Raw genomic sequence first — 10,733 nt, forward strand, 5'->3', positions numbered from 1 at the left:
TTAAATATCATAATCATTATTATTAATACAAGCAAATAATGAAATTGAGCATTGTAATAAACTTATATATAAAAATTTTATTTTTATAACTTATATCTAAATAATTCGGCACTTGCCTAAAAAGTCCTACAAAAATAATAGTAGTTAATAACCAATTAAAAATAATAATAATAAATAGCAATAATAATAATAATAATAATAATTACAAATAATTACCTAATCACAAATTATCCACTAAAAAATTCTGAAATTTAGTAAATTTAGTTTTCTTCATTTGCCTTGTTTATTGGCACCTGTAATACAAAAAAACATAACTAATAACATAACAGTGATATATAGTACCATATGAATGTATTGGAATACAAATTCGATGTAGACCTACGTTCAAAATTCTCTTTTGGGGTTTCATTTTACCCCTTTCCGATTTTTTTTTCAAAGGTACAGTTTCAGTGTTTGAAGCAGCGATGGAAACATGAATGGATGCAATCAATTTTTTATTTAGGTATGTGTTGTAGTAGTTCTAATAATTTAATCTTCTGTAATAATTGCTCAACTACTTGTAATATTTTTTGTCTTAAGTTATGTAATAAAATAACTGAAAAAAAAATGGAAAATGTAAACAAAATAAGCATTTTTTAATTCAATTAATCCTTATTACCATCTTTATGGTGATGTAGTTGAGTTTCCTCGTCTTTACGTGTTGTATCCATTATCGGTTCATCATCTTTACATGCCATTTTTGTCTGTAGGTATACTATATTATGTGTGCTTTTACTTTTTATTGTTTCTCTACATTGGCTGTCGTTTTTTGGCCTAAGGAGGTTCATTGCAACGGCGTGAATATGCTTGCACGTGTTATTTCTAATTTAATGGTCCAGGCAATTACACGTGTAATCATGAAAACACGAATTACATTTTGTGCAAGGAAGTAAACATATCTCATCTTCATACAACGTACACTCTTTTAAGTACATTGTACATAATTTTTTCATTAATGAACGATTGAACATACCAATAGTTTTAGTCTAATGAATTTATAACTATATTTTTTGATTCTCTTTGTTTTTCAATCTTCTTATGATTTGCACGAAGACATTTCAATTTATTGGTGCGTTTAAAACGTATTTGTTTTTTTTTTTGTACATCATTTTCTTTCATAACTAAATATTTTTCCAAGCAACACAAACAATCGAACACGCTTTTAACTTTTGATCTACTCTTAATTTTTTCTTTTAAAACTCTATGGAAACTTTCTAAATTCATATTTGTGTTACAGACAGAATACTGACTGTAACAGTATGCCCAAAACTGTTGATTTTGGCCATAATTTTTAAAAAATAATCCAAAAAATGTTGAAGATCGTCATCATCGTTCGACAGAAAAGTGTGTTGTTTGTTTTAAAGTGTCCCTATATATTCTAATTCAGTAGATAGATCATAAAGAATTTTAATGACGATTTCTTTCTTTTCTTTATTTTTTATTTTGCACAAATTTTTACGCCATGCAAAATCGTCCTTCTTGAATGTTGGAAACTGATCATCTTCGATTCCTTCTTTTTTTGGAAAAAAAGTATTGAATTGTTGTTCTTCAAGACAAAACTGGCAATATTTTTAGAATCTTCATCAAATAATTTAGGAAAAGGTTCGTTAAGATTATAAACTGCTTTGCAATATTCGTCACATCATTATAATTTAATAAATTAATACGACTGCTTATTTCCTGATTGCATGTTGATTCGTATTGCCCTAATAGAATATTACGTGGTACACCTAATGATAATTTCTTGGAAATATTAAATTTATCATTTGCGTTTAAATTAATTTGAGGTAACTCATTTCTATTACATATGCCCTACATGGCTACATGTAATTTTTGATACACAACCGTACACAAGCCGTCGTTTTTAAAAGTTACATAATCTATAAACCTTGGGGAATTGGCTATTATTATCAATCGATTATCAACGAATATCAACCCTACCACCGGTTACCTAACTTTTGTTTGTAACCGTTCACTATTAATATTTGTCACCGCTCTAATCACGGCTTTATCTAAGGTGCGTACACACGAGCGAACATTGTGCGACGTTCGAAGTGAGCTTACTCGAACGCGAACGAGTACGTATGAGCATTCGGATAATCGGACGAATTCTGTTTGTTCGTGTGGACACCATGCGACGCACAAAATACACTATGCGTAGCTGTTCGGGCCCATTCCAGAGTCGAGTACAGTTGTTAACATACTTTAGTATCGAAACGTTGTGTCTTGGTTTAAATGCAAAAAAGTGTTACAAACAATTTTTCAAGTATAACAATTATTAATTTATTATTATATTTTTATTGGTGAATTATGAGTAATAATTTACAAGTTGCAAGTGCAGCATTTATTGTAATGCATGAACTCATGAAAATCAAAGAAAAAAAAGTTCGACGTAAAAGACGTCTTTGGAGATCAAAACTTTACATCGATAATGAAAATAGAGGAGCTAATTTGTTAAATAGTATGCAGTCTGATGTACACAGTTTCCATTTTCAAAATTTTACAAGAATGTCATCAGCTGATTTTGAAAAAATTATTAATCTCATCGGGCCAAAAGTAATCAAGCAAGATACGAATATGCGTCCAGCTATTTCGGTAACAGTTAGGCTAGCTGTTACGCTGAGATTTCTTGCCACCGGAGATTCATATAGCAGCTTACAATATTTATTCGGCATTTCAAAACAAATAATTTCATGTATAATTCCTGAAGTCTGCATGGCAGTTGTTGAAGTCTTAAAGGAATATGTAAAAGTAAGTAATGCATAGGTAATAAATAATAATGTGTTATGAATAACAGTATATTTTTCTTAATAATAAAACGTAACAATGTATTATTCTTCACTCATATTAAAACATTATATAAACATAAAAAACATAAAAAACATACTTTTTCATAAAATTAAAATTAAAAAAACATATTTTTTCATAAAATTAAAATAAAAACAAAGAATAAAAACTTTTCCATTAAAATTAAAATAAGTAGCTACCTAACCTAGGTAGGTTGATTCTAAAGAAGACCCATCTGATGTTTCAAATATTGGATTGAAATCAACTGAGTTTGATGTAGATGGTTGTGCTTGTGGCAAATTTTGATAAATAAAATTAGGAGAAGAAGTTTGACTTGAAGTATGTGTTGTTGGTGGTAGATTACTATAACTTGTTGGTAAAGATGAACTTATATTACTTTCGTTCCCATCAAATCTTCCCATATCTGCTTCAAAAAGAATATTGTTGAAGTAATACTGAACAAATGATTTTGTTTTTGGAGTGTAATTTCGAAGTTTGTTTCCGATATAAGTTCCATAAGTAGTACACTCATCGGGAGATTGTTGATTTAATTCGATGTTCGAAGCAGATTTCTTTAAAATGTCAAATGCTTCATCAATTCTGGAGTCTGTACTAGCTACATTTTTTCGTTTTTTTCCTTTTGGAGGCTGGACTGGACTTGGACAAGTGAACTCATTGTTATCTGCAGATACAAATTGTTGCTGTTGTGTAAATGTTTGNATTCTTTTTTTTATGTTTGTAACTATTTAAGTTGTTATGATAAAGAGTCAACGAGAACAATTTTTTATGAGTGATCTAATGTAAAAATTAGTTTGTTGGGGGTGTGGGGGCAATGCCCCCATGGGTCTGTTTGTCATCAAATATTTGAGCCCCCCTTAATATTTCACAAGATCTCCGCCTATGCAGCATACATTAATATACAAATTTGAATTGTATGTATTATAATTAATTTTCTATGATTTTAAGCTATTTAAAAATTGTATTTTAGTTAATTTATTTCTGATGGATATAGATATTGGAAAAAAAAATATATTTTATGTATTTGCTGATGATTAGTCTCTGTAGGTACACAATGCCATTTTCAAAATATTTTAACTACCTAGGTACCTAATTTTGAGCTTTTATTGCCATGAATCTATGTGCATAATAATATTATATACCACGTTCTGGAAAAATTATTTCATCCTACATTCCTACTCTATATAAGTTAAGCGCCTACCTAATAATAGAAAAACCAATGACTTATTGTAATACACCTATACTTAGAAATAGAAGTTGAATTTAATGTACTGATTTGTGGGTTTTCCTTGTGTAACAAGTTGGTAAGGTAGGTTGGTATTGTTTCAAAATACATTTGTTTTTGTATTTTTCAAACTTAAATAACTTTTTTTGAACTTCCGATATCGAAAAAATAAAAACGATATTTCACAGCCAAAGTTCTCCTTTTTATGTGGTGAAAATTTCGTTTCTTAATTATGACTGTAGCTTTCTCGGTTCTTTCCCGCGCAAAACATGTTTTTGCTATGTTCTACGTTTGTAAGACGGAGACAACAAATGCGGGTGTAGCGTCCTCTTAAGAAGACATAACACTGACATTTATTGTTAAAAGTGCATAACATAGCAAATTTACCCTAGGTGGATCATTTTTAGTTTAAGAATTAGAGTGAATTGACCTATTAACAAACTTATAATTGTAAAAACTGTGTTCTACTTAAAATCGAAAGTATGATTTCAGTTTTCAAAAAATATAATAGAAGCTACGTCAATATTTATTCATTTAAGTAATTTTAAGTTAAAATTTCCAATAGAAAAATTTAAAAATTTAAATAAAGCAGGTACATAATTAAAATAATTTTACTAAAATTGTTTATAAAGTTTTAACCTAAGTTAAAAAATATGGCATGAAAAACAAGAACAAATTCCATGTGATCTAAAAAACTTTAAATGTAGAAATATGAACAAATGTGTTCTAAAAGAAGTTATGTATTATTCACCCTTCTACAATATATATTTTGTTCACTTAGTGCACAGAGAGATCGACAACTAAGAATGTACAAAACCAAGAGTTAATTCTGTTTATTACATTTAAAACTATTAACTAACTAAAAGTTTTAATTTATATACTTTTAAGTATTTACACCTTTATCATTAAGAATTTGAGCTTAATTTTTATAAAATAAAAAAAATTAAGGACAATTGAATTTTCATACAAAACCAGTTGGATAAAAGCAATTTTTTTTTTTGTAATCCAAAGATTAAAAACTATTCATTTCAGCATTTTAAAGACATGTGTCATATGTCAATACATATGTTAATGTTTCGAGATACAATCATTTTATGATAAAATCTTAATAAATAAAAAAAAGATACATGATATATATTTCAAAATATTTTGGGTGATACCAAAGCTATAGCATATTGTTCTTTGCTTATAGAATAAGCAATAGTACCAAAATAAAATAATGTTTATTCCAACAAAATAATATGCTTTTTAAATGAACTAAATAAATTTAAAAAAATTAATCGATAATAAACTATACTTAGGTATTTTACATTACTACTAAGAGTATTAAATGCAAACTATACAATAGTTGACCACGGATTCAACCACTTGTTACGACAGTTTTTTTCTACTGTATCTTTATCTACTCGATTGGCCAATTTTTCAAAGTCTTCAGTAGCTTCTAATCGCTTACTATCAGGTAAAAGTTTCTTTGAAATCCTAAAGACACCTTCAGTATCTAAATGTGTACCCCAATATTCTTCTTTTTCTGGTAATCCATCAGGTGTTTGTATTGGTGTTATTTTTATTAAATGTTTAACTTTCCACAATCGTGCATTCATTTCTGGTGTATTTTTTACAATAGCTATATCACTACCCTAAAACAAAAAAATATATTTTCAATAAAATATCTAAAAAATAAAAATAAATATGTTGAGAAATAAAATTAACGATAAATCTAGAGCACCGAGCACCCGGATAAATATTCGGTAACTGGGCACTCGGTGCACACTGCCCCAGTTCAAACTTCACGAGACAGAACAACATTGTTGAGTAATTCGTAATTTTTTAGTTTAAAATAGTTAATAGTTATCCCTATCACATATTACACAACAATATAGAAAAATTCATAAAATCTAACCAATATTTTTAATTTTCTCTTTGCTCAATAAGTAATTTTTATTTGTTTTCAATTGTTTGTTATCCAATTAATGATTACATTTTTATGTTCTGTCCTACTTAAGTTATTGAAAGCTCTAGGTGTCGTCAATAATCTTTCAGTCTTAAGCCTTGTATTATTACATACTTTTAAACACAAACAACACTCAGATGATGAACTAAAATGATATAATGTAAAGATAAACTTGTATAGATGGATTAGTACAGACTGTATAAGATAATACAACTAAAAGGCTTTATACTTATAAAGGCTGAAAGTTATTATTAGACTTAAACCAAATAAACAATTTAAGTATTAATAATAAATGAATTAAAATTATATATTCAAATTGAAGGGCCCGATTCTACCCAAAGCGACTGAGCGCCCAGTAGTCAGTACCAAATATTTATAATATTTATAATAGTGTGACCGGGCGCTTGGTGCTATAGACTCTAGAGTCTAGACACAGCGCAAAATGAATAAAAGATTTTTTTTTTAAATTTTTACAAAAATAAGGCTGATTACAATAAATTAATATTCAATATTTTTGTGAATGTTTTAAATTATGTTAGTTTCATTTTTCATCATTGAATCTATAAAACCGACATGTATGTATGAATTAAAAATTATAATAAATATTTAAATATTTTTTTAATTACTTAATAATGTAGTTATGAGTAAAATGTGGATGATTCTATATTATACAATCACAGTACCGATAACACTTTCAGACTATAATATTATAATAGTTTGTTTCAAGTAATAAGGAATCTGAATTGTATAAAACTGATTTAATAAGAATATATTACTTTATGATCTAAGCCCATATCGGTCAAAATTTTTTTTTGCCAATACGGATTATATAAATAACGTTTAACTCTCTGAACCATGAATAATTTTGTTGCTGTATATGGCGGGTCCACTTCACCTTCTCTGAAACCATTTGTAAAAAATACAAATAAAGCAATTTTAAAACAACACAATTTAAAACCTTACCTAGGATAATACGTGAATCCGAGGTATTTTTTACCACCAGTCCAAGAGTTTAAACCTCGCACGGTCATAGTCTTTGTACACCAACACCATTTGTTTAAATTGTTAACAGAGTGTTTAACTAGACTTAACATCTTTATACAAATAAATTGGTTATATCCTATAAATGAAAAATAACACTAGGTAACTTACTAATAATCTATTCATTCATATAAAAACAAACAAAAATGTACAGTACCTATGAACTAAAATACTTAGACATCTAGTTATTACTTATTTACTTAAAATAATAAAATACAAAACCAATAGGTAGTTATTACTGTAAAGTTAACACTTAATACTTGACTCTTAAAATTTAAATCTTTAACACCATGAAAGTATGGAAACTAGAATTCTGATAGCTAACGAGCTAAGAGCTAACGAGAAAGAGAATGAGGATGGCCGATGACTGATGAGTAGTGATTAGAATTATGAGTAATGATAAAAAGACTACCAGAATATTATAGTACACAGATGTCTATAATATAGACATCTGTGTTATAGTACCAAGGTAACCTGTATAGGACCTATCACGAGTCATGATAATTTAACCTGTGATATCATCATAATATACATAACCACAGAACCACGGTTTAAGATAGATTATATATATCTAATAGTATCTCTTAAATCGTGCGCAGAACAAGGTTAGGTTAGGTTCTGTGATCCCTTATTGATAACCTTGTTCTATGGTGATACCATGGACTAAGATATACCTTATCTTAGTATATCTTAGTCCGTGGGTGATACTAGCACAGAATAACGTTATTCTGTGATACTAGTATCTATATCCGTGCTGTCTAGTATTATGATCTAAGCAGCTGCAGCCATAATGCATGCGAGTATATATTTTTCAAGGGCTATGATAAAGACATTGGCGCCAAAACTGAAAACATTATCATTTAACCTAAAACACAAAATAAAATAAAATGTAAATTATTAAATATAAACATTTATTGATGAATTAATATAAAGATAAATATTATAAATATTTAATGTGATACTAACAACAGTAATATATTTCTAAACTAAAGTATTTCAGAAATTCAGATTTCAGTGTTCAGTAGTTGGGCATTTAGTACAACAATCGAAGTATTAAACTACCTATACAACTGATTAAAAATTCCAAACTACCAAGTGTCAAATATACAACAACTATACAAGCAATAACAAGTAACAATAAATAAATTATAATTAATAGTGTTAGAAAGTAATGACATTTTAAATGTTGCAATCTGCATTAATAAATTCATAAAAATGTAATGATCCTAAAGTATTAAAATAACTGATATTATATCAACATCTGACATCTTATAGGTACAATGATGAAAGCAAAACCAAATCTCCCTTGGTAAGATATTATATCTGTCTTAAAACTTATTTCACCTATTAATATTCTGTCCTTTTTTTTTATTTTATTATATGATCACAGGGTAGAAAAGTATCGACCAAATACTTTAGATGATTTGATCTCGCATGAAGACATTATTCAAACAAGTAAGGCATGAAAAATTTTTTTTTTATAAACAAATTCATTAATATTTTGTAAATGTATACCTATAGTTGGCAAATTCATTAAAGAAGATCAGTTACCTCATTTATTATTTTATGGACCTCCGGGGACTGGAAAAACTAGTACGATATTAGCATGTGCCAAGCAATTGTATACTCCAGCACAGTTTCGTTCAATGGTTTGTATATTGTACATGTATTGACCATATTATGGGTATATTTTGGTCTTTGCGCTTCGCCAACTATGAACATATGTTTGAGGAAGGGACACATATTTTTATATGTGGCATGAAATTATTGCCAAGAACCCAGGTGTGACCACCATCTAGAAGCCAGTAATGCCGAAAGGTTGTTGGATCACAGCACACATTGGTAACATACCAGCCCCCAGCATTATTATTATAGTTGTTGTTCATGAGTTAATTACATTTTTACTAATTTGACAATCAAACTATTTTAGTTGAGGTTTTAAGTTTTATTGGTAGATTATTTACTTTTGGGAGGCAATGAATAAATAAATGTTTGTCTTTACATGATGGACCTAAAATTGCTCTCTTTAAAACTGCCGTTTACTGGTTAATCATATCATCAAAATTGTGAATGTTACAAATCCAGTAAAATCTTTCTATAGGAAACCTTATTACTGATAGTAATGCTATTATTAATAGTAACATAATTCATATGTTGTGAAGAATTGTTCATTTTTGAAAATAATATAATATTAGAAGTAAATGCCAAAAAAAAAATGTCTATGAAAGGTTAGAACATATACATAAAATGTTATATATAATATAACAAAAACCTAACAAGGCTGATTATAGAATTTTTTAACTTTTAATCTTACACATTATTCTTGTTTAGTTTTCCTTATTTTGATAAATCAACTCACGGTACCATATAAGCAAATATTAACTGTCAATTTAGTTTTTTTTTTTCTATTAAAGTGTGTAATAAATTTGTATACATGTTTAGGTTCTTGAATTGAATGCTTCTGATGACAGAGGAATTAATGTTGTTAGAGGACAAGTTATGAACTTTGCATCAACCAGAACAATTTTCAAATCTGGTTTCAAATTGATTATTTTGGATGAAGCCGACGCGATGACTAATGATGCCCAAAATGCTCTAAGAAGAAGTATAAGAACTTAAAAATATTAATAACATAAATAATTCAATAAAAATGTTATAACTATTATGTTTATTTTTTAGTTATTGAAAAGTTTACTGACAATGTTCGTTTTTGCTTAATTTGCAATTACTTAAGCAAAATAATTCCGGCATTACAGTCTCGATGTACACGTTTTCGATTTGGTCCACTTGATTCGAAACAGATTATGCCTAGACTTGAATATGTTATTGAACAAGAAAAGTATAGTATTTTCACTTTCTTTATTATAAGTTTATATAAATGTTCATTGAATATTTATTTTATAAAACTTATTTTGATTTGATTCTTAGAGTGAAAGTAACAGAGGATGGTAAAAAAGCACTGATCGATTTGGCACAAGGTGATATGCGGAAAGTTCTCAACATATTACAAAGTGCTGCTACTGCGTTTCCAGAAGTAAGCGAAGATTCTGTCTACACGTGTGTTGGTCATCCATTAAAAAGTGATATTATGAATATTTTAAAATGGTTATTAAATGATGACTTTTCTACTACCTTTAAAAGTAAATCTTTATACTATTACTCAATTAACTCAATTTATGGTTAAAATAAACTATATTTTTGTCGTAGAAATCCAAGAATTAAAAATTCAGAAAGGTTTGGCTTTACAAGACATATTAACAGAGTTGCACACATTTTTATATAGATGTTAGTATTATTTATTTATTGGTCATCCAAAAAATTGTAATATTTATTTAGTGTTTACAATTTACATTAAAATAACTAATAACTTACTATTGTCTAATAACAGTTCTTATATATTTTAGTGGATTTACCACCAGATTCACTCATTGAAATACTAACTGAAATGGCTGATATTGAAATACGTCTCAATGGTGGAACAAGTGAAAAAATACATCTCGGTAGTTTAATTAGTGCTTTCCATATGATAAGATCAAAATTAATACCCACTGATAATTGAAGACTGCACAATTAAGTATTTTACTCTTAGGTTTGCCTTTTTTATTTTTACATGCAATTTTTTTTCATGATTTTATATGTGAATATATCAAAAGAAAACAAATAAATCATAAT

General features: G+C 28.0%; 2 protein-coding genes and 1 long non-coding RNA gene across 4 annotated transcripts; 1 reads left to right on the forward strand and 2 right to left on the reverse strand.

The window, feature by feature from the left end:
- Positions 1–215: 215 nt before the first annotated feature.
- On the reverse strand, positions 216–2,049 carry LOC111037380. The gene is made up of 3 exons (XR_002604871.1): positions 659–2,049; positions 383–595; positions 216–293 (listed from the first exon to the last, which is right to left on the reverse strand). It is a non-coding gene; the product is annotated as an uncharacterized LOC111037380 (long non-coding RNA).
- A 3,000-nt stretch (positions 2,050–5,049) lies between these two features.
- LOC111037383 (39S ribosomal protein L30, mitochondrial) lies at positions 5,050–7,422 on the reverse strand. Its single transcript, XM_022319920.1, has 4 exons — positions 7,219–7,422; positions 6,984–7,140; positions 6,797–6,920; positions 5,050–5,706 (listed from the first exon to the last, which is right to left on the reverse strand). Exons 2-4 carry the CDS (start codon positions 7,112–7,114, stop codon positions 5,407–5,409), a joined length of 555 nt encoding a protein of 184 aa, XP_022175612.1. The 5' UTR covers positions 7,115–7,140; positions 7,219–7,422; the 3' UTR covers positions 5,050–5,406.
- A 384-nt stretch (positions 7,423–7,806) lies between these two features.
- On the forward strand, positions 7,807–10,720 carry LOC111037381 (replication factor C subunit 5). 2 transcript variants are annotated; one of them, XM_022319919.1, is made up of 10 exons: positions 7,807–7,950; positions 8,054–8,192; positions 8,337–8,370; positions 8,452–8,516; positions 8,583–8,710; positions 9,504–9,666; positions 9,741–9,900; positions 9,990–10,201; positions 10,269–10,346; positions 10,466–10,720. In XM_022319919.1, exons 3-10 carry the CDS (start codon positions 8,342–8,344, stop codon positions 10,618–10,620), a joined length of 990 nt encoding a protein of 329 aa, XP_022175611.1. In that variant the 5' UTR covers positions 7,807–7,950; positions 8,054–8,192; positions 8,337–8,341; the 3' UTR covers positions 10,621–10,720. The 2 variants fall into 2 exon arrangements, with proteins under 2 accessions (XP_022175611.1, XP_022175610.1); XM_022319918.1 differs by lacking the exon at positions 7,807–7,950 and having other exon boundaries at positions 7,965–8,192.
- Positions 10,721–10,733: the final 13 nt, after the last annotated feature.

This window comes from Myzus persicae, unplaced genomic scaffold (assembly GCF_001856785.1).
Source record: "Myzus persicae strain clone G006 unplaced genomic scaffold, MPER_G0061.0, whole genome shotgun sequence".
Taxonomy (NCBI): domain Eukaryota; kingdom Metazoa; phylum Arthropoda; class Insecta; order Hemiptera; family Aphididae; genus Myzus; species Myzus persicae.

Bases quoted from the DNA above. Each gene is read 5' to 3' on its own strand.
- LOC111037383 (XM_022319920.1), bottom strand. From the start codon at position 7,114: ATGTTAAGTCTAGTTAAACACTCTGTTAACAATTTAAACAAATGGTGT. The intron at 6,921-6,983 runs GTAAGGTTTTAA...AAATGGTTTCAG, and splicing joins GGATTCACGTATTATCCTAG to AGAAGGTGAAGTGGACCCGC. The intron at 5,707-6,796 runs GTAATATATTCT...TTTTTGTTTTAG, and splicing joins ATATGGGCTTAGATCATAAA to GGTAGTGATATAGCTATTGT.
- LOC111037381 (XM_022319919.1), top strand. From the start codon at position 8,342: ATGATGAAAGCAAAACCAAATCTCCCTTG. The intron at 8,371-8,451 runs GTAAGATATTAT...ATATGATCACAG, and splicing joins GCAAAACCAAATCTCCCTTG to GGTAGAAAAGTATCGACCAA. The intron at 8,517-8,582 runs GTAAGGCATGAA...GTATACCTATAG, and splicing joins TGAAGACATTATTCAAACAA to TTGGCAAATTCATTAAAGAA.